Here is a 23,345-nt window from a genome sequence, read left to right as displayed (position 1 = left end):
GATGAAAATTGGCACTGTCATGGAGGTTGTATTGTTTTAGTCTCTGAATCGCATTCACATTAAAGCAGTGGCTGTAGGTGGTTCCGATTAGCCCGTAACCCAGGGAAAACAATTAGAACACACATTAGAGGGACAAATTGTGTAACTCATCTCACTTCACACAAACCTGTAGAGCGGAGCCATTAACATTAGAATTTATCTAGACAAAATGCTTTTCTCCTTTTATTAGTTATTTTCTGGGTGCATTTCTCACGGGGAATGAGGCAGAGCCGGTCAATACCTTGTGTCCTGTGTTGATGGCTGAACTGCAGTTAAAACCTGTGATTCCTAATGGCCAGTCTAGTGGGTAGGGCAGTCGGATCATGTTTGAATGGCCATTCATTCGTTAGTTAAGTGTTCAGGAACAAAGTGTTTTGTTTTCTGTGGATACGCTTGGCTGAGTAGAGTCACTGCAGAGTTGACTGCACGTCGTAACTTCTCAAGAGCAGAGAAAGGACTGGAATCCGAGCTTCAGCTCACATGCGGTTGAAGACAGATGCTCTCGTCTCCAAGGACTACTTCCTGTCTTCCATACACCTCACCAGCGAGTTTTATTGGCTTCTCAGCACAGGTTGCTCAAGAAGGGACATTAACAGAATGAGGCAGTAGTGGGCCTGAAAGGTTTGCCCTGGGATCTGCCTGGGGCTGAAGTCCTGTAGTTAGGAAGTTACAGCCATACCTCCTTGTCCAAGATAAGGTCCCAAGAAGCATCTCCCATTACCAGAGATGGCAACAGCTGACTCACGGCCATGGATAACTAGGCTAACTAATAAGCAAAGGGCTAAGGGATTTCTGGTTTGGGAAATCGTTTATTAGGGGAGCCACTGGGGTGACTAGAGATGAGACTTGAGGATAAGGATTAAAATAACCAAATAAAAGAATTGACTTTCCATCAAGATTCTGAAACTCGTTCTGATCTAATAAGATTAAAAACTGAGTCAACACTGGGATGAAATAACTCAGGTTCAGCACCTCAGGATGACAGGAGGACTTGCCAAGCGATGAGGTGTCTCTCCCCAGCCAGACCCTCACTGGCCTGTTACTACCCAGTGGTGTCAGAGACAGAGCAAAGGGATCCAGGGAGCTTTGAAATCTTAGGGCTCCTGTCGATTTCAGCTACACTGATGTCACTATGGCAACCATACCACTGAAGGGACCAAGTGTCCCTGGGCTTTTAGTCAGTTGGTGGTTTAATCTACTTTGCCATTAGAACAGTTAGGGGTAAGACCTGATATCAGTCTGAGTGGTCAGACTCCAAGAAAAGGAGTTTGCTGAATCGGAGATAAAATGACTTAGTTGTGTAAAATGGAATTTATTTGCACTTCAATGATTATTAATGAACAAGTCTTCACAGTCATAAATGTAGAAAACGATTTAGGAAGAATGTAAATCTTTCTTGCACCTGTGTGACTGCCTTTTGAGGTTTAGAATGAAGGTATCCAGGTAAGCATGCAGCTGACTCCTGCAGAGTCATGGGCTGTAAGCTAACCTTGTTAGCATCTAAAGAGTGGAAAGGTACATACCTCACTACAGTTAGTGCTTCTCCATCCATACCAAAGTGGAAAGTATTGAAAATACTTTGTGCTTTTTTTGATTATATAAACAGGAGCCTGGTCAGTCATAACAACAATGGGGCTTGATTTTCTCTAGATATGAATTGTAATTATTTCCTCACAGGGCACATAGGAGAGTGCCGTCCACCTGCCACTTTAGTATTGATTATAAATGGGCCCAAGAGAGTACAGAGCTGGTGACAGAGCACTTGTCTAGCATACCCCAAGGCCCTGGGTTCCATCACTAGCATCATGGGGACAAACTAAGACACTAGGACTCAGTGCAAATAACTCCCTTTGGAGAGGTCAAGGAGCTCCTTGATGATTTCAGCAGACCATTAAGACCCCATGCACCTCAGACCTAGGCACACTATAATCAAGAGGTTACGAGTGGGTGATTTGGCTCCTGTGTGCTCAGTCCTGTTGTGATGTGAGATTACAGCCATGCAATGGTTAAAGCTGTGTCATCCTGCAAGCGTCCATGGCAACTTCTGCAAATTAATCTGAACTATAAAAGTTCCCTAATGAGACCATGTCCTCTGTCACCAAGGAGGACACTGCGGCATTGCGGCTACATTCCTGCATTCAAATGGTTGCTGAGTGTGCCTCCTGCCCTTTCCCAGAAAATGGAGAGACTGTGCGGGAGCTTCAGGGGTGAGTGCTGAGGGAAAATGAAAAGGGCATCTACAAACAGCCTTTAAGAGGAAAACCAGGGACAATCATTAGTGAATTACTGGCATCTAGCTCTAATAAGAACCTTAAAACACAGAAATACGTTGGAAGCCAGTTCCTGGGAAACAAAGGTCCAAGGACTGGAATGCTTTGCTTTTGCTGGTCTTTTGGACGGGGGGAGCTGAGAGGAGAGACGTGGCTTTTCTTGCTTCCCTTTGTCTTTTCCCAGTCAGCCTGTCGACTAGTACATAAGGTCTACACAGTGCAATCATGGAGGCGGACTCACACTTCCCTTGGCCCTGAACCTCCCACACGCTCTTCAGACACCCGCCCAGCTTTGCTGGCTTTGTGAAAGAGGGACTCAGTGAGGCATCTTAGCTGCTCTAGTTATTGGTACCCAGCAATGCTGCTAAGGGGTGAAGAGGGGCCATCAGCTGCAAAGGGCTCCTGGCAAACTCCACACTTCATCTGGATGTCTACCTACAGTTAGTGAAAAATAAATGGGGCTCACTACAGTAGATTCACTTGCTGTTTAAAAAGAAGAAGAAAAATCCTACAATGGCTGTCGAGCCCTGGCTAGTAACTGTGGGTAAAGGCCCTGCCACTCCCAACCATCACCAACTCATACACCTGTAATCCTACCCCTTGGTTGTACCAAGGATTTCAGGACAGCTACCAATCTTTGGAGAAATTTCTGAAAAATGGCTGCCCTATAGCTTCTCTCCTGGCTAATGTTCTTTATCTTCTGTCTCCGTTTCTGCCTCCTCTTCCCTGTCCTCTTCTCCTCCCTCCAGCTCTGCTTTGACATCTTGAAATTGTTGGTACTCAGACACAAGGTCGTGGATGTCACCCTCAGCTTCCCCAAATTCACTTACATCCATCCCTTCACTGGTGTACCAGTGCACAAAGGCTCTCCTTCTGAACATGGCTGAGAAGTGCTCGGAGACCCTGGTGAAGAGCTCTTGGATGGCTGTATTGTTACCTAGGAAGGTAGCTGCCATGTTCAGCCCCCGGGGTGGGATGTCACACACAGCCACCTTGACATTGTTGGGAATCCATTCCACGAAGCAGTTGCTGTTCCTTGTCTGCACGGACAGCAGCTGTTGGTCCACTTCCTTAGTGGACATCTTACCCCGGAAGATGCAGGCCACAGTCAGGTAGCGACCACGGCGAGGGTCACAGGCAGCCATGATGTTGCGGGCATCAAACATCTGTTGGGTGAGCTCAGCCACTGAGAGGGCTCGGTACTGCTGGCTACCCTGGGCCGTGAGTGGAGCGAAGCCAGGCATGAAGAAATGAAGGCGAGGAAAGGGCACCATATTCACGGCCAGTTTGCGCAGGTCTGCATTGAGCTGGCCAGGAAAGCGTAGGGAGGTAGTGATGCCACTCATGGTCAAGGACACCAGGTGGTTGAGATCCCCATAGGTGGGTGTCGTCAGCCTCAGGGTGCGGAAGCAAATGTCATAGAGTGCTTCATTGTCGATGCAGAAACAGGCATCTGTGTTCTCAATCAGCTGGTGAATGGACAGCACAGCATTGTAGGGCTCTACCACCGTGTCCGACACCTTGGGAGATGGCATGACGCTAAAGGAATTCAGGATCCGATCTGGGTATTCCTCTCTGATCTTGTTCATGAGCAAGGTGCCCATGCCTGAGCCAGTGCCCCCACCCAGAGAGTGCACAATCTGGAAACCCTGCAGGCAGTCACAGCTCTCGCTCTCCCTCCTCACCACATCCATGACACTCTCGATCAGTTCTGCTCCCTCTGTGTAGTGGCCCTTGGCCCAGTTGTTACCAGCTCCTGAGTTACCTATGACCAGGAGAAGGATGGGAGGGGGAAAGGTGAGGTGAGCAGAGCACCACCAGAAGACATCCTCAGCTCTTCCTGCTGGAAGATTCTGGAAAAAAAACCTACCATGAACAAAACTATCAGGCTGAAAGAGAGCTCCTAGTCTGCTGGATCGGATGCTGTCCATCGTCCCGGGCTCCAGGTCCACAAGGACAGCTCGGGGCACATACTTCTTACCTGTGCAGATTAATAGGAAGAACTCAGCATATGGTTGTGGAGGTTGGGGGGGGGGAGTGTTTGGTTGGTTGTTTGGTTTTTCAAAACAGGGTTTCTCTGTGAAACATTCCTGGCTGTCCTGGAACTCACTCTGTAGACCAGGCTGGCCTGGAACTCACAGAGATCCACCTGCCTCTGCCTCCTGAGTGCTGGGATTAAAGGCGTGAGCCACCACTGGCTGCATATTATTGTTTTTCTAAAATGTGATGCTTCTCATTCCTCTCCACATTCTATTCTTTCCCTTATTTTATATATTTTAAATTTTTTATCGGTGGATTCTGCTGGAGTATCCACTGCAGATAAGCACTGGAGGGCTCCTGTTGCAAATCACCCTCTGGAGCAAAGGAAGGATCTTTCTACTGGCACTTAGAGGGGACCCCATCTGGTGTTGGTGTGAGCCCGGGGTTCTGTTTATGTCTTTCCTCGGGACAATGAGGTTCCTCTTTGGGTTCCTGAGCACTGTGTGCGCCCTGTGGCTGCTGCTGAAGCCCAACATGGCAGAGACCTATTGGGCCTTCGTGAAAAACTCTCCCCTTCTGATGCCAATCGGGATTGAGAGCCCAATATGGCCAGCTTTGGCAAGCATTAACATAAGTCTAGGAACTGTAGCCATGTGGTTGGATTCTCCAGAAGGTAATGTATGGTAACTGCTTTTTCAAGTATGTTTGAGAACGTGTCACCCAGACACCTTAGAGAATAAGGATAACCCTGAAGGTCATTGACCTCCATTTGTTAACAGCAGCATGCCAGCTAAGCCTTTTCACATTTTGCAACCCTCTTCAAGCTGGTGTAGTACCTACTTTTCAGGAGTGGCTCTGTGCAACATTTATTGGCCTCCTGAAATTCATTTAGTCCCCTTTGAAGATATCTTAAAATTTGTGAGGCTGAATGTAGCCATTATGAGACCATTAGTTCTGCTCCTTGTGAGCTGCCTGTTTTTTCTTTATGGTTCTTAGTTGTTCTTTTGCAGAGCTGCCAGCTTAAGTCATGCTGGGATCAAGAAAAATGGGCCTTGGTTGTTCATGTTCCTGGAGTTGTGTCCATGCCAGTGGGCCATGGCAGTAAGACACAGATGGTGCTCACACACTCCAGAAGAGAATTTGACATCGCTGCTGCCATTATTGCTGTTATAGCAGTGGCGGCCACTGCTGCTACTGTTTCTGGAATTGCCATTTCATAATTGGTTACTACAGCTAGCATAATGGAGACCCTGGCAGCAAAAGTAGCTACCACAGTTAGTTAATCTTCCATTCTATTGGGCATGATGAATTTAATTCAACAGTTATATACATTTTGATTGGCTTTGAAAATTATAAACTTATAAACTCAAGTTCCATTTGCTTTTTGGATACCATCTTACAAGGACTCCAATTTGCAGTAAGGCTCATTAAGGAAGGGAATGGCTCAGTTGCCTTTAGCCTACTGGCTATGGGTGGGTTAGGACTTCTGTTGGTCTTTTCTGTGTCAAACACACAGATTGCAAGCCCAGTGCCACTTTGAGATCTTTGGCAGCAGTTAACTCTGCAGCTCACACATGATTGAGCCTGTATGATAATGAGTATTCAGAGATGGGTAATGCCTGGAGGGCCCTCACCAACCTAAGACAGAGCGCCTGTGTGGCCTGGGCAGGTGTCTCCATCACAGGTAAGGTGACCTGCCGACGTCCCACACAACCTAAGTCAGAAGCTCATTTTTTAGTAAAAGAAGGGACCTGTAGGGTCCTGGCCCCCATTTTGGGTCACTGTTGCCTTGCTTGCTGACCTTGACCTTGATGTCCTCCCTATGCTAATTCCCTGCTGGGTTCCACCCTCCTAAATGCTTAAGGGAAGTTCCTTGTCTGTGTATCCTGCATATTGGGCATTAACAGCTTAGATGCAAGATTGTAAAACATCGGTAGCAAACTTCTGCCCTCTGGGATTATCCCATTGTGCTGTAAGCCTGTATTTAAGACCTCCTCCCAGCCAGGCAGTGGTGGCACATACCTTTAATCCCAGCACTCGGGATGCAGAGGCAGGCAGATCTCTGTGAGTTCGAGGCCAGCCTATGCTACACAGTAAGTTCCAGGAAAGGCTCAAAGCTACACAGAGAAAGCCTGTCTCAAAAAACAAAACAAAACAAACAAAAAAAGACCTCCTCCCTCCTTCAATAAACAGCATTCGGTATTCAAAAAAAAAAAAAAAAAGCAGGGCGGTGGTGGCACAGGCCTTTAATCCCAGCACGAGGGAGGCAGAGGCAGGCAGATCTCTGTGAGTTCGAGGCCAGCCTGGTCTACAGAGCGAGATCCAGGACAGCCAGGACTGTTACACAAAGAAACCCTGTCTTGGGAATAACCATAAATAAATAAATAAATAAATAAATAGATAGATAGATAGATAGATAGATAGATAGATAGATAGATAGATAGATAGATAGATAAAATGTGATGCTTCCTCAAAATGGATCCTTGGGATACTGATCCAAAAAACATAAGTGTTCTAGAAGGAGGCCTTTGGTAGGTAGACATTTTAATATCTATACCTGATCATACCTGACCCAGACTACTATGACACAAATCTGTTAAAATACCTTTTAAAAACTCCACTTCTCTCATTACTGTGTGTTTGGTTCATTATCTCACCAAGAGCATGGATTCTCTCCCTTCCCGTGGGCAATGGCTGGCTAGCATCGGCGATGGCATTCCCTTGTGCCCCTTGCACTGGAGTGGGGCACCTGCTATCTAGACTCTGCAGCCCTGCCTTTCTGCCTACCGTAGGCTTCGTTGTAGTACACGCTGATCCTCTCCAGTTGCAGAGCCGAAGCCCCGCGGTCGCTCCCAGCACAGTCAATCCCATGTTCTTCTCCGATCACCTCCCAGAACTGTGGGCAGAAGGAGAGAAATCAGTTCAGAGACCTGGGGAAGGAAGAGCCGTTGGGGTGACCCAGCAGCTCAGCCGGGAAAGGGGCTTGCCACCAAGCCTGATGACCTGAGTTCAATCCCTGGGACCCCACCTGCTGGAAAGTGAGAACTAACTCCCACAAATTGTCCTCTGACCACCACATGCACACACGGCATGTGCACTCTCTCTTGCATGCACACACACACAAACAAATAAATGAATAAATAAATAGATGTAATAAGGAAAATGTACTAGAAAGAGTGGGATGGCTCCTGTGAGGATGTTGCTGCCCTGGAGGCTGCCTGACCCTGCCCAACACTTCCTTCTTCTTCTTCCTCTTCTTGCCTCCGCTACGTGTGACTATGAAGACTGTGCTTTAGACCCATCTGAGCTCCTGAAGCGAAATGTCAAACACAGAAAACATTAAATTGGATTTTGCTATTAACCCTGGTGCGTTACAGCGGGTCCTTTTAGAATCTCACTTCAGATGAAGGAGCTCAAATTTCACCTTGCTTTGGCCTGAGCTGGAGAAGTGCTGATCCCAGGAAAAAGAAAATAAGCTAAATTCTTATTTGATTTCACAATAGTATCTCCTTTCACTTTGGGGATTTTTTTTCCCCATGAACTTCACCTCAGAAGTCCATACCCAGGGCCCTCCTGCACAACCTGACATAATGTGAGTTTTGACCATCAGACATACTCACAATTCAGAATTATGCATAGCTGATGTCTTGGAACTATTTGGGATATTCTATGCTCCCAATCATGCATACAGCATTTGAGATTACTATGTAGACTAGATCTGCCTGCCTCTGTCTCCTAAGTGCGCCATCATACCCTGATGAGAAAATCATTTTATTCCTTTTATTTATTTATTCATTCATTCATGTCTGTATGCATGTTTGTTAATGTGTGCAAAAGCAATCAGTAGTAGTCAGTTTTCTCTATCATGTGGGCCCCGGGGATGTAACTCAGGCCATCAGGCTTGGTGGCAAGCACTTTTACCTGCTGGACCATCTTGCTGGCCCACAGCATTTATTAACACTGAGAAAGCTACTGGGATGATTTCATTAGACCATTCTGGAAAACTCTCATATTAAAGTGCAATAAAAATACCTTCCCTTGAGTCAAAATCTCCCAGGGTATTTTCCCTAGCCTACTTCGTAAGCGGCACCTCTGCTCCAGCCACACTCTTACTAAAGCAGCGCAGTGCTACAATGGGCTTTGAAGACTGGAAGAGTAAGTACAAAGAAGTTCTGAGACAGTGCAGATGAAATGTGTCTTGGTGTTGTGTATATGTGTTCACGATGGTGTGCACATGTGCCTGCTGGTGTACATACACTTGCATGTATGTGTGTGGAGACCAGAGGCCGAGGTCTGGTGGTTCGCTCACCCTTCACCTTACTCTTGAAGACGGGGCTGTTCACTGATCAGAGCTCATTGATTTTGGTCAGGCCTGCAAGCTCCAAGGAGCTGCCTGCCTCTGCCTCCCCAGAGCCTGGGAGATTACCCATGTGGTTCTCCACATGGGTGTTTGGGATCTAAACTCCGTCTTCTTGTTTGCACAGCAAAAACTTTACCAGTTAAGCTGGCTCTTCAGCCTAGAACGTTTCTTAACGCTCTTTCTAGGGGCCCCACAAGAAGTCATGGCCGGGACTCCAGCCACCAGACGGCACAATCCCAAGGCAGCTGGAGCTGATGATCCCCTGTCCTTCCCCGCACTTCCTCCCTGAGACCTCTCTCCATCTTATCTTCTAAGGTCAGAGCAGTCTCCCTGACCCCTCCCCACTGCACTTCTCTGGTGGTTATGAAGGTCTGATTCCTGTGGCACGTGAGGTGACTGATGTTTGACAGGTAGTGATAATGTCTTGCCCAGAGCTCAAAGACCTTCAGCTAAAGGCAACCCAGCTTTAACTTTCCTGGGTGTTCCTTCACCGGAAGGCCTCCAAGTCAACACAGCACAGAGATAATTGTGCATCCTTGTAGACTGTGGCATTGTTCACAGCAGCTAAGAAATAAAATCCACCTGCCATTCCCTGAGTAAAGTGTTAGATAAAGGAAATGTAATTATACACAGTGGGATTTTTTTTTCAACCACAAAGAACAAAGTTTTGTCATTTTCTGGAAAATGGTCGAAACTGGAGACCATTGTATTAAGAAGACTAAGCTGGTCTCCAAAGACAAATCTTACATGTTTTCTCTCATGTGTGTGTCCTGGAGTTCATATAGTCATATAAAATCATGCATGTATACATAAAGTAAAAGTAGATGTAAAACTGGCCTGGGGAAGCAAAGGGGTAAATGGGGGTGGGGTGGAGAAGGATACTAGGGATACAATGTAGATCTGAATGAAAATGCAAAGGTAGATAAAGAGAATTAGAAAAACTGAAGGGACCTTCTTCACTTTTTCACAGTTGTGTTCCTTACAGTAGAAGCCCATCCCTTGGTTAAACACTACATGGTCCATACTCATGGTAGGGTATTGCTCAGTTCAAAATGAAGGGGACCCCAAGCCTGCTGTCACGTGGATCTACTCCAGGTGTCCCTCTAGAAGGGTAGACATGCACAAAGACCTGAAGTGGAATGGCAGCTGTCAGGGAAGGGAGAGAAGAATGAAGTCAAGTTTCAACAGGGCAGAGTTTCCATTTTATAAGTTGAAAGATATTTTGAAGGTGGGTTACACAGCATACTCAATACTACCTAATTTGCATACAAAAAATGACAAAGAAGGAAAAATTTCACAACATGCATCTTACCACACCAAAAGCTTTTGAATTTCTTTTTAAAGCTGCATAATGTTTCATTATAATAAAATAATAGGATAATGAATAAAATGCATCGGGTTTGTTTGTTTGTTTGTTTTGTTTTTCGAGACAGTTTCTCTGTGCAGCTTTGCGCCTTTCCTGGAACTCACTCTGTAGCCCAGGCTGACCTTGAACTCACAGAGATCCTTCTGCCTCTGCCTCCCGAGTGCTGGGATTAAAGGCATGTGCCACCACCGCCAGGCCAAATAAAATGCACTGCGTTCATCTATTATATAAATTCAGGGTTTCTCCACCTTTACAATGTGTTTTTTACATTTATTTAACATTTATTTATTTGTTTGTGTTGTGGGTAGGATGCACACTTGTGTCATAGAACACAAGTGAAGGTCAGAGTGTAGCTTGTAGGAATCGCTTTTCTCTTCTTACCACATGGGTCTTGAGGATTTGAACTCAGGTCGTCAGGCTTGGCAGCAAGCATCTTTACCCACAGAGCCATCTTGCTGGCCCCTGGTCCCACCTTTTGGCTATGGTTAGCAATACTGCTATGAAGGAACAAAGGTCTTTCATGATGGTGTTTTTAAACCCATAATTCATACACATGACAATAATTCCACAGTAACACAGGACGCTCTCCTCACAGGTGCTACAGATCCGTTGTTGATCTTAAAATTAGGAGTGCCAGTCCTGACCTCCAGAGCCAGCCTTTCTGGTGTCCCTGGGGAAGGAGTCAAGAGCCTCTATCAGAACTTCAACAGGAGGAACAGAGAGTTGAGAGGAAAACTCATCTACAGAGCAGAATGTTTTAATCACTTATCTCTGTGCTTGAGATAAGTAATTATCTCTGTAATTTTCTATTGCATACTAAAAGTTCTTTGTAATATAAGCATGCGCCCTACCTACCACACTCAGAGAGCATTGAGGAAGAAGGGGCAGAAAGAATGTAAGAGTCAGAGGGTGGTGAAGGGTACTGTGAAATGTCTTCCAGACGCTGAATGACCATTGCACTCAAATTCACAGAATCTGTGACTGTCTGTAGGACATCAAGCTAAGATTCGTTAGTAGCCCAACGGGCAGCACTGACTGGGCTCAGTGAGTTATAAGACGTGTGTGTGTGTGTGTGTGTGTGTGTGTGTGTGTGTGTGTGTGTGTGAGAGAGAGAGAGAGAGAGAGAGAGAGAGAGAGAGAGAGAGAGAGAGAGAGAGTAGGAGATGGATGTATTAGAGAGTGTCCAGGGGTAGTGGTAGGAGGGAGGTAAGGGTGGATCTGGTCAATATATACATGAATAAAACTGCCCAAGAATAATCCAGGCAGTGGTGGCGCCACCTTTAACCCCAGCACTCAGGAAGCAGAGGCAGGTGGATCTCTGAGTTCAAGGCCAGCCTGGTCTACAGAGCTAGTTCCAGGACAGCCAGGACTACACAGAGAAACTCAAAAAACCAAATTAATTAATTGATTGATTAAATTTTAAAATTGCCAAAGAATAAATTTGAAAAAGAACGTTTGGGAGGTGGAAGGCTCTAGAGTGCTCGGGTATTAACAAAAGAACCCAAAAAACAAAAAACCTTCAAGTAAGGCTGGCAAGATGGCTCAGCAACGTGACCCTTGCCACCAAGCTTAATGACCCGAGGTCAACCCCTTGATGGAGAGAACCGGCTCCATCAGGTTGTGCTCTGATCATCACTAGTGCACAGTAGCATGCACCCACCCTCCCAAATACACAATTCAAAAAAACATTTTTAAGCATCTTTTAGTGATTTATTTATACTTATTTTATGTTTATTAGTGTTTGGCTTGCGTGTATATCTATATGAAGGTGTCAGGACCCCTGGAACTGGAGTTACAGACAGTTATGAGCTGCCATGTGGGTGCTGGGAATTGAACCCAGGTCCTCTGAGAGAGTAGCCAGTGCTCTCAACTGCTGAGCCATCTCACCAGCCCCCCAAAAGAATATTTGTAAGTACTGCTTTGTAGATGGCTCACCAGGTAAAGGAGCTTGTTGTCAAACCTAATGACCTGAGTTCGATCTTGTGGCCACAGTGGAAGGAGAGGAGCGACTGAGAAGACTGTCCTCTGACATCCACATGCATGCTGGGACATGGTGCCTGCACACACACACACACACACACACACACACACACACACACACACCACATATACAGCATACATACACAAACACACCACACACACACCCACATACCCCCCCCATACACACACCACAAATTATAATATACACAATTTAAATTAAGAAAAATTCCCAAAAAGCTTCAGAAAACTCTTGAAACAAATTACTGGTTTTAGATGTGGAAAGCTCATTTCTAAAATGCTAAAAGCAAAATGGCTCCCGTACCCATTTACACATATAATTACAGGCAAAATTAACATTAATTAACACTCTAACTCTAATGGTTTTGCTAAAAGACCTTGTTTAATAAGCCGTCTATTTAGCAAGTATTTGCAAACCTGCAGGGCCCTCCTCCTCCTGGGAACCTGGGCGTCTGTCTGATTTGGCAGCAACCTGTGGCAAACTGCTCTGGTCTCACCTACCTTGGATCCAATTTGGTTACCACACTGGCCAATCTGAATGTGCACGATTTCCCGCATCCTGGCCTTGAACCCAAGGGTTAGTTAGGTCTCAGAGTCTGGGAGAGTCTGGATTGTCAGTGTGAGCTGGGTGCAGCTTCTTTCATGGCCCTGGTGGGACCAGCCCACCCAGCTGCTCTCCCAATAGGCCTAAGGGTGTGTCTGGATGAAGGCCCCACCCCAGGCCTTCCCTGTTTTCCACAGTCATGGTAAGAGGGGTGCTTGTCTGTCCTGAACTCCGCCCAGTCATTTCCTAGATATGAGTCGGACTGAGGCCCCTCTCATAGACCTGGTCTCAACAGCCTTGGGCTATGGTGGTGTCACTGACATAAATCCATGGGTTATGGCTGAAGGGGCAACCGGGACCCACCCCAAAAGGACTTTCCCCACCCAAGTCACCATTTTGCCTATCCGTGACTTGTCCTATTTTCAGCCATGTTACCTACAGAACAATTTGGGAAACAGCCTCAGCACTGAGGTGGCCTTGGGGACATGCACATACCCCTTCTCCCCAGACACATACACATATATACATAGTTAAAAATAAAGTAAATCTTTTAAACAGAAAAATATCACCATTAAGAGAGAAAATTCAGAGCTGGGGCTTTGGTTCAGTTTGTTAGAGTGTTTGCCTAGTGTGCATAAAGCTCTGGGTTGGATCCCTAGCCCTGCATAAACCAGGGGTTATGGTGCATCTCTATAATCCTAGCACATGGAAGTGGAGGCAGGAGGATCAGAAGTTCAAGATCATTCTTGGCTACGTAGTGAATTCAAGGCCAGCCTGTGATACCTGTTCTCAAAATCTCCTCTAGCCCCCTTTTTCAGAGACTGAGCCTCAGAAACCTGATGATGTGACAGGCCAGAGAGGCCATCTCATAGGATGCGGACCCAAGGGAGCCAAAGGCTGGATTTAAGGCTGGAAGTACATTAGGCCAGTGACATTGAAGGGGACAAACCCTGACACTCTATTTCCCAGGGCCCGTGCAGGGGCCGTCTCCAAGGAACTTTCTTTAGTCTCAGTGGAGCCCCAGATGCCCCGAGAGGAGACTAAGAAGGGAGAGACAGGAGAAGAGCCTCTTCCTCCACAGGATTTGAATCAGCCTGTGGAAAGGCCTGGCCTCTAAACCAAAGAGAAACTGTGTGAAAGACCTTGTCCCCAGAGGGCCAGGTCAAGTGCACATTCTTCATTCTGACCAAGGTACCCACTCTCGGACCCCAAGCCCAGTGGGATTCCACAGCTAGAGACGGAGCTGCTGTCATGGGAGAACTTGGGGTTGCCAACAAAACTCAAACGTGGACTGTGAATATTGGATGGAACATTCTGTGTCTTGACTCTGGCTGAGGTGACCGTCCGCTGGGTCGCAGGTACGAAGCTGACCACAGAAGTGACAATGTGTAGGGGACACTGAGCAGATCCGTCAAGATGCTACTGAAGAGAGGCCTCTCTGCAAAGTCAGTGCAGGCCCCACTCACGCAGCTTTGGAGGCTACTTCACTGTCGGAATGACCACATGCTTTCCAGATGTTCCGGCCCCAACCATCTGCCCCCCCAGATAAGGAGAATGTGCAGACTCGGGAGGTGAACACTTCTGTGTGTTTCTCAGCATCGTTCACGCATTGACAGCTACGGGGGATGGGAGATGGCTCAGCAGTTAAAGAGCTTGTGTACTCGAGAGGACCACAGGTCACATCCTCAGAACTCATGGAAAGTGTTAGGTGGGTGTGGAAACCCAACTGTAATTCCAGCTTTGAAAGGAAGAGCTAGGGATTCCAGAGCAAGCTGGAGAAGAAGACCAGCTCTACTGGTAAGCTCTGGGTTAGACCGAGAGACCATGCCTCAAAGAATAAGATAGAACAACAATGGAGAAATATTCCTGATATTAAAATCAGGCCTCCACAAGCATGTACACACATGTGCACCCACACACAGGAACACAAGCATATACACACATGTACCCCCATCCATATACATGTAAAAGGGGGAAATGAAGAAAAATACATACAAGTTTGGCGTGTTGGCACACACACACACACACACACACACACACACACACACACACACCTGTCATCCCATCAACTGGGGAAGCTGAACCAGGAGGATTACCACAAGTTAGAGGCCAAGCAGCCTAGGCCACATAGTGAGGTCCTGTCTCAAAGGAATGAGAACCAGGGAGATAGACAAGCGGGTGAAGGCACTATCCATCAAGATTGAAAATTGAACTCAATCCCCAAGGCCCCATGTGCTAGAAGGACAGAGCCAGCTCCCACGAATTGTCCTCTGATGTCCACATGCACTGTGGCATGTGTCCTCCAACACAAATCAATCTATACAATAGAATTAATTTAAAAAGTGCACTGGGAAGGTCAATTCAGAAGCCAGCACACCCTCTAACCTCCCTCTTACTTCACGGTCAACGGCCTCCTTGCCTTTGGGACCTGATGGCTCAGAGGAAACTGCCTTATCCTCGAAGCCCCTCACATCCTTAGGATCAGAGCGCAGAAGTGTGCAATGCTCACGGGCAGTTGTTTGCTAATTACTCAGATGCATGCCTTATCTCCTCATCAGCCAGGGGTTGCCGGTCTCATATCAGCTTTGAGACCCTGAAGTACCCGACGCACAGCAGGGCCTCAGCAGTGTTTGTCAAGTGATCACCAACAGCTGGGTGAGTTTGAACAACCCGGCTCAGAAAGGCAGGTTTCCATAAAGCCCATAATGTGTTCATTCAGGAGTGTGTCCTTGTAATGGTGTGTAGGGACACAGTGCTCAAGGACGCTTTCCTCCGCCCCCTGAGAGGTGGTCTAAGTTGAAAGCAGAAAGTGTTCCAAGAACCTTGGCTGACGGGCACAGCTGGGCGGGGAACAGCCAGCCACAGTGAGCTGTTGTGGGAAGCCATGTCCGTGGTGGCCCTGGCCTCTGCACAGGAGTCTTGAAAGGGGCCCGTGTGGCTGCATGCTGCTTGCTGTGTAGACCTCAGGACTGACTCCAACAACGCTTTTTGATTTCCCTGTCTTCATTCTTCACTGTATGACCAGGCCCCAGTGTGCTTGGGTCCCCCCAGAGCGGCCCTCTCTTGAGCACATTCCTCCTGGTCATCTCAGTTTGCTTAGGGAGGGGAAAGACTGCCTTCCAGATGGGCCCTTAAAAGGCTTTTCTGTTAATGGGGCAGTTGGCAAAAAGAGAGGCCTTGTTTGCTTTGATTCCTGTATCATCAGCAGTGTTTACTCAGTCTCGGCCCAGTGCTCAACTTTGGATGCTGGGCTGTAGGGAGGCTGGGGTGGGGGTAGATGCTGGGCAGGAGAGGGCTGGCAGGTCCCCAGGGCTGCCCCTGAGAGGGGCCCATCTCCTTCCTGGCTGAGAATTTCTTGATCTGCAAAGCTGGGATTAACAGTCTCAAAGTCACAAATCTCTTTGGAGAAGTTAGTGCAGTGAGATGAACCCCAACACCTCAGTGCAGTGAGATGGACCCTGACACCTCAGAGGTAAGTGCTCATGGATAATGGGGTGCAGCTTTCTGAATGGAGACCACCTGTGGATGCAGCCTCCTGGCCATCCCTGATGGTCAGGGTCCAAATCTCTGAGTCACACTGCCAGAGATAGGAACACACACACACACACACACACACACACACACACACACACACAACTTCTGAAGAGCGAGCGTCTTATCTCAGCTCCTTGTTCATGAAGATACCTGTTTAGGGAAGAGAGCTTTTCATTGCCAATTTGCTACATGCCAGTCAAGGGGTGATTATATGGCCACACCTCAGACCAACAGAACTGCCCTGTTCAAGATGCAGGCGAGCAGTGTCCCCAGAGAGGACAGCGTCATCCTCAGGTCTGATCTCTTGCCAGGCTGAACGTGACCCCATAGCCCTGATCTGTGGCAAGAGATGAAGGGTGGCCCTCTGTGATGAATGGCAAATCGTTCTCTGGCCCCTGGGAAGGGATATGGCAAGGGCAGGTTAGCGATGACTGAATTCAAGCGCACAGCTTCACCTGGTGCTGCTCCGGGGGCACAGAGGGCAGAAGCAGGGGCTCTTTTTAACATGCAAGGGAGAGGCCAAGCGGAGACACAGAGATTCTTAAACAGGGGCGGTCACCCCTTCCCAGGCAGCACCTTCCCCTACAGGCTGTCACAATCAGCAGGCCACAAGAAAATGGTTGTAGCAAGCCTTTTCCTGGATGACTCTGGGGTCTATTATGGGAATGGAACCAAGAAGATAAGAAAACACCAGTGTCATACAGAAGCCCCCAATCAGCCACTTTCAGACTTCCCTCCCAGGAGCTGTCCCGGGGGGTCACATGGAACGCCCTGACTCCCACTTGGCAAAGGAAACTTAATGCGGAGCAAACAGTGCTCAGAGCGCTCATTGATTATTCACCCCTGGTTCTTCACTTCGGATGCATTGAAGTTCCTTGAAGAACTCAAGAGAAGATTGTTGAATTATAGTGTTCGATTGTGATTCAGGAGCAGAAATTTTTCCTAATGTCTTAGCAGGAAAATGGCATGCGAGAGGCCATTATGAGTGACTCAGTGGGTGTGGGCAGCCCCTCTGATGAGCTGAGTTCCACTCTGCTGCACCTTGCTTCCATGTGTGTCTCTAACTCGAAAAGAAAGTTCGAGGAGGACTAAGTCACTTCAAGCAGAGAGGGGCTGGAAGATGTGGATGGCTTCCCAGCTCTACAAAGGAGCCTTCCATCTTTTTCCCCTGAGACTGAAATGTATGTGGTACTCCTCCTCATCTGGCTTGCAGCCCCAGCCCATGAAGAAACCTGGTCACCTCTTCAGTACATTGACACCAGCTTCATGAGCCAAGGTTTCTCTCATTAACAGTCAGACATGTGAGGGGACACACACACACACACACACACACACACACACACACACACACACACACTACTTTCCCTGCCCTGCTGTGATTCTGAAGGCAATGGATCCCGAGCCTTCTCAATTGCATTTTCCATCTCTCAAGGTGTGCAGCCACTGATAAGCAATGATCTGTGGTGGGAACAGAGATAAGCTCATAGCCGTTAGCACCTGGGAGCCAAAACCAAACAAAAATATAGAGTTCTTCAAGCTCCGGGGTTTGTCTGCATGAGCTGGTGTATGAGTCTCAGAAAAAAATCTATTTACTTAGCAAATATTATCAGAGGGACCTTAGAAAAGGCCCTGCCCTCCAAGGACTTGGGGGCTGACAGGAGCATGGGCTTCCTCTCTCTGCTGCAGCCCAGAAGTGGTGGCTGGGGGAAGAAACTGACTCACCCCAACTTCAGAATAGCTTGGCAGGTCTTCAGACTCATGCAGCCAAGGGTTCAGTCCAAGGCATGGGAAGACTGGCTGGAGAGAGGGCTTCCAGTCAGACATCCTGGGAGCCTTGAGTTCTCTCAGCACGCTTCCCTGCCTTCTGATGAACAGCTGCATCCTGCCCTTTCTCCATACCTCTCCAAGTAATGCCTTCATCCACTGCCAACAGCCCTCCCGTACATGGCATTCAAATTAATCCTCAGTAGACTGTGTCCTTCCTCATCGGTTACCAGGTCCTCTCAACCATTCTCCTGAAACTAGTGACAACCGGGATGTCTTAGTTTGGTATCTCTTGCTGGAATAAACACCGTGACCAAAGACACTTTGAGAAGAAAGGAGTTTATTTCCTTTTATAGATTATTGTCCATCATGGAGGGAACCCAAAGAAGGAACTCAAGGCAGAAGCTTGAAGTCGAAACCATGAAGAAACATTTTTCTGGCTTGCTTCTGGGCTCATGGACATTTCTATATTAGTAGCCAAGAAAAGGGTCCATAGACATGGCCACAGAACAATTCCTCAACTGAGGTTCACTCTGCCCAGGTATATCAAGTAGACAATCAAGATTAGCCATCGCATGAGGTAAGCCGACCCTTGCACTGCTGTTGTGAGACAGGTATAAGAAGTCCTCTGAGTGGGGAGATGTGGAGAGGGACAGAGAAGCCAGAAGAGTGATGGACAAGCCTGGTGGAAGTGGCTTTAGGCACTCAGGTGGCAGTGGGAGGTGGCAGGGGCCTTCCCTGTAGCCTGGTGCTCTGATAACTCTTCTGAGATCTCCTCCCCCAAGCATCTTCTGCTTTATGACAGCTGCCAGCTGTTTCCATGCACCAAGGCCTGGACACACACACTGTTCTCTTTTCATCAGTCTCCCTCCAGAAGAGCTGGTGGCTATGGCCTCATCACTGAATCTCAGATCATAGGATAAGAAAATGATTGCAGAAGACCCCAGTCTTTCAGCTACCCTCCGTGTGTGTGTGTGTGTGTGTGTGTGTGTGTGTGTGTGTGTGTATGGTATGAGTGTGTGTGCACGAATAGATGATGTGTAGAGGTCAGGTGCCATCTACCTTACTTTCGTTTGTTTGTTTGTTTTGGTTTATTGAGACAGGGCTTCTCTGTGAAATAGCCCTGGCTGCCTTGGAACTCACTCAGTAGACCAGGCTGGCCTTGAACCCACAGAGATCTGCCTGCCTTTGCCTCTCTAGTGCTGGGATTAAAGGTGTACACCACCACCACCCGGCCTACCTTTTCTTTTTTCTTTTTTGGTTTTTCGAGACAGGGTTTCTCTGTGTAGCTTGGCGCCTTTCTTGGATCTCGCTCTGTAGACCATGCTGGCCTCGAACTCAGAGATCCACCTGCCTCTGCCTCCCGAGTGCTGGGATTAAAGGTGTACACCACCACTGCCCGGCTAAGGTGACTCTTACCATGTGCCAGCCCAGGTGGTGGGGGGCATGGTTCAAGGCCAGCCTGGTCTCCAAGGCAAGTTTCAGGAAAGGCGCAAAGCTACACAGAGAAACCCTGTCTCGGAAAAAAAAAAAAAAAAAGAAAGAAAAAAAGAGAGTCACCAAATAGGTTCTGGTGTCCCACCTTTAGAGGGCAAGTGACTTCTATCCCACAAAAGATAAAGTGCCCCTTTGAAAGATCTCAAGGGTGGATTCCTGTATCAGCTATTCATATATTAGGTGCCCGACTGCAGGCAGCATGTTCCGGAATAACGGCCTTGAAGCCAACCTCATGAACATGACTCCAGGAAGCTGCTTTCATGGCAAGCACGTGCCGACAGCAGGTCAGGATATGAAGCAAGATGGTCTTGGGGACAGTGGCAGGATCCATGACAAAGCTGAACCACCGGATCAGAAGGCCTTCTCGGCCTGGATGTCTGTGAGTTAGCACAGGCTTCTGGCCATTGACCGAGAGAATAAAGAGGAGGCCTGTGGCTGGTGAGGAAGCCATGGTGCCCTGCAAAACCAGTCTGCTTCTGGAACACTGTCAGCAGCCATCAAAACAAACGCTGTCTCCAGGATGTGGCCCCACTCAGGAATGTGCAATAATAGGAAATGTCTGCAGCTCGCCAGGGTGGGAGCCAGACAATACCGCACAAAGGAAGAAGGAGAGAAGAGATCCTGAGGCCACTCCACCATGCTCGAACTCTAGTCCACCCTCCCAGTGGGTTAGGAAGGTGGGTTGACCCTGGCCTAACTCAAAAATATGCATGTTGTTCTTTATTAGGACGAGGGGAAAATCAACCTTATTTTTAGAAATGAATAGTCTTTTGTGTCTGTGGCCTTGGATCATGTGTTTGCCAGGAGACTTTATGGAATATTTAAAAAAAACAACAACAAAAAAACCCCCTCAGATTCAGATCTGCACCCTCAAGCCTCATGCTAAGTCCTGACCTCACTGGAAGTGCCATCCTCCCACATGTATCTACCCCTTCCCATTCGGGAAAGGAAGAAGAATTGAAGGACTAAGTTACCTGCTCCAGCAACACCTGGAACTAGAATGATTCAGTTCCCTCTGAGAACAACCCAGGGCACACAGCCAGTCACTCAGGCAAAGAACTGTATAGTAGTTTCCGGAGACATGCCCAGTTCATGAACACCTGCTTGACTGTGCCCCAAGCCTGGGTGGCAGAGACACACGGCTGCTCATAAAACAGCTGCTAGAAGCAACACGTGGGTAAGTAGGGCCTCCAAGGCAGGAAGGTGCAGGCCCTGCCCGAGCTTCTTCCTTTCAGGCTCAGATCAGAAGATGAGTCACTACCCTGAAAATGACCTCCTTGACACCTGAGGTGATGTCAAAAGGGGACACACCTTTCAGGCTGTGGCTCTGTGCTGCCGGGCCAGTGCTTTGAGAGAGAGACTACCACAGGGATGAACTCAGCCTCCAGTGTGCATGGGACCAAGGCAGAGGCAGATCACATGCCCCACACCTCCCAGGTCCGAGCAGCCATGTCCCTTTATGCATGTGCCCTTCAGAGAACACTAAGGCCCTTCAGGAGCAGCAGCAGTAAACGGAGTTTTGATTGATCGGTGGCTGTCCCTGCAACAGGACACAGACACATGCACCAAAAACAACAAAGAACTGTGGGAAGGGTTCTCCTATCATGGACTTAGAAAATGACAGAGCAGGGTGGCCGGTAGGGTCTGACTGCAGGTGCAGGGCGGTTACCTACCACCCAATTGGCACCAGACTTCGAGGTGAAGAGCCCTGGCAGCTCCGCTGTGCCAAGTCTGACCCATCACAAGGGGCTGAAATAACATACAGGGAGTGAGTCACGGCCCCATTTCCTTCTTGGCTTGAAAATCTTGAGCTCCGCCCCCCTTCTCTCTAACTTACCTCTCTTTTCATCACCTCCTGAGTTCTGTCTTAGGGAAGCTCTGAGGAGCTTCAGCTCAACTATCTGGGGTGCGACACCTCACTAGCCTGTAATCTTGCAGCTCCTACCCACACCCCTTTACGCAGCATTTAGTGAGAAAACCTGTGACAAGGCTTAGAGGACAAGACCCTGGGTGCCCGTTAGCCTCTGTGACTTCCCGCAGGCCAGGCAAATGACACCACGATCAACATACCCGCTGTTCAATTTTCTGGGGCCAGGGAAAAGTGAGCCCTCTCAAGCTTGGGGCCCTGCAAGACTGCGGAGTCCCATGTCCTCATGGCAGCTTCTAAGTGCAGTGGGGTACTGTGACAATGCCAGGGCATGCTCACGGCACCCCAGGGCTGCTGACATCACGTGGCCAGAAGAGCTGATAAGTTGAGGGTGTGTGCCTACAGCATTGTGAGGCCTGTAAGCACGGGAGTTCAGCTCTAGGCCTGCCTGCCCGATAACTCCAAGCTGATTGCAGTGCCTTGGAATGTGGGGGTGGACTTTGCACCATCAAGACCCTGGCTGCCTTCCGGGGGATGATGGCAACCTCTGCCGCTCACAGACAGTGTTTTCAGCTTGCTTGCTTGCTCCCTTCCTTCTTTTCTCTTAATTAATTAATTAATTAATTAGTTCAGAGGTTGAGGGCACAGACTGCTCTTCCAGATGACCAGCGTTGGGGTCTCATTACCCACATCTGTTAGCTCATAACTGCCTGTAACTGCACCTCCATGGTGCTAGGCATGTTCTTCTGACCTCCAAGGACACCTGCACTCACATGCACATAGAACACATAGACACACACACATTATTAAAAGTAGGTCTTGAGCTAGAGAGATGGCTGAGTGGTTAAGAGCACTGACTGCTCTTCCAGAAGACCTGGGTTCAATTCCCAGCACCCACACAGCAGCTCACAACTCTCTGTAACTCCAGTTCCGGGGAACCCAGCAGCCATGGCAAAACACCAATGCACATAAAATCAAAATAAGTCTTTATTTTTTAATTTATTCATTTATTTTACTCATTATTTGTGCCAGGAATTGAATTTGGGTCCTTGAGCATGCTAAGTACATACTCTCCTGTTGAATTATATCTCTAACCTCTGTTGTTTTCTTCCGGGGCAACAATCCCTTCCCAATTCAGAAGACCTTACCTGAATGACATCATCGAATCACCAAGACTGACTTTCCCACTCCTGTGAATCTGGGGTCTCCTTCTGTCATGAAGGCAAGAGAGAACCCACGTGGAACCAATGTGAGAGATGGCATTTCCTCCTCCCTCCATCAGAGTGGATCTCAGGGCTGGGAGGTCAATACATGGTCAATACATTGGGGAGAACTGCCTTAGGGGGTTCAGACTGGAGTGATTCTGGCTGGGTCTTGAGTGGGCCTCATTTATACCATCCTGCCTGTCACCTGGAGGAGGAGGAACGTTATCATGACTCCCCAAGATGAAAGATATCAACAGACTGATCTCAGTATCCACACTTTGCCTCAAAGACCACTTTATAGGGACAGGGACCCAAACTCCGGTGTTGTTCAGGGGGAGCCCCGAGTTTGCCTGTGAGACCTTGTTCTGCTCTGGTATCCAGCAGGCTTCTTTCTAAGTCCTGCTGGAATTCTTGATGATCTGGAAAGGCAGGCAGCAAAGCAGCCATTTTGATTTCTGACTGCCTCCAAGCAGAGGAACGGGGGTGTCATGGCTGGCCGCTGGGAACCCGACAGCCACTGTCTGGAGAGATCCTGAGCTAAAATCCTAGCAGATTTTTCTTAGAAAAGAGGAGATGGCTTTGTGGCCTGGGGCTGTTGACTATAACTCATAGGGCACAGGAGGAAGGGGAAATTCTTCAATTACAAAACCCAGACCCTGCTTCCACTTCTTCCTCGGTTCCTCATCTTGGAAGAATCCGGCTACGGGGACCCTTTGCCAGAACCCCAGGGGCTCACGATATATGTGCCAAGTGAACATTTCCCTTAAGAATAATTCTAGAAGGATCATGCCTTCCCTCTCTGTGAAGAAGAGCCTGAACCTTTGGGGGAGTGGGATTCAGAAAGTCAGGCTAGGGTCCAGACTGGGATGACCCATACCTCGTTCTTCGGGATTCGCAGAATCTCTGTGTGTTTCTAGGTCT

At 48.1% G+C, this 23,345-nt stretch overlaps 1 protein-coding gene across 1 annotated transcript; it reads right to left on the bottom strand.

Annotated features, from left to right (window-relative positions):
• Positions 1 to 209: 209 nt before the first annotated feature.
• Positions 210 to 12,687, bottom strand: Tubb1 (tubulin beta 1 class VI). The gene is made up of 4 exons (XM_006976029.3): positions 12,515 to 12,687; positions 7,077 to 7,185; positions 4,180 to 4,290; positions 210 to 4,074 (listed from the first exon to the last, which is right to left on the bottom strand). The coding sequence occupies exons 1-4, from the start codon at positions 12,569 to 12,571 to the stop codon at positions 2,993 to 2,995; spliced, it is 1,359 nt and encodes a 452-aa protein (XP_006976091.3). The 5' UTR covers positions 12,572 to 12,687; the 3' UTR covers positions 210 to 2,992.
• Positions 12,688 to 23,345: the final 10,658 nt, after the last annotated feature.

Source organism: Peromyscus maniculatus, chromosome 4, assembly GCF_049852395.1.
Source record: "Peromyscus maniculatus bairdii isolate BWxNUB_F1_BW_parent chromosome 4, HU_Pman_BW_mat_3.1, whole genome shotgun sequence".
Taxonomy (NCBI): Eukaryota; Metazoa; Chordata; class Mammalia; order Rodentia; family Cricetidae; genus Peromyscus; species Peromyscus maniculatus.
This window is presented reverse-complemented; position numbering and strand designations above follow the sequence as displayed.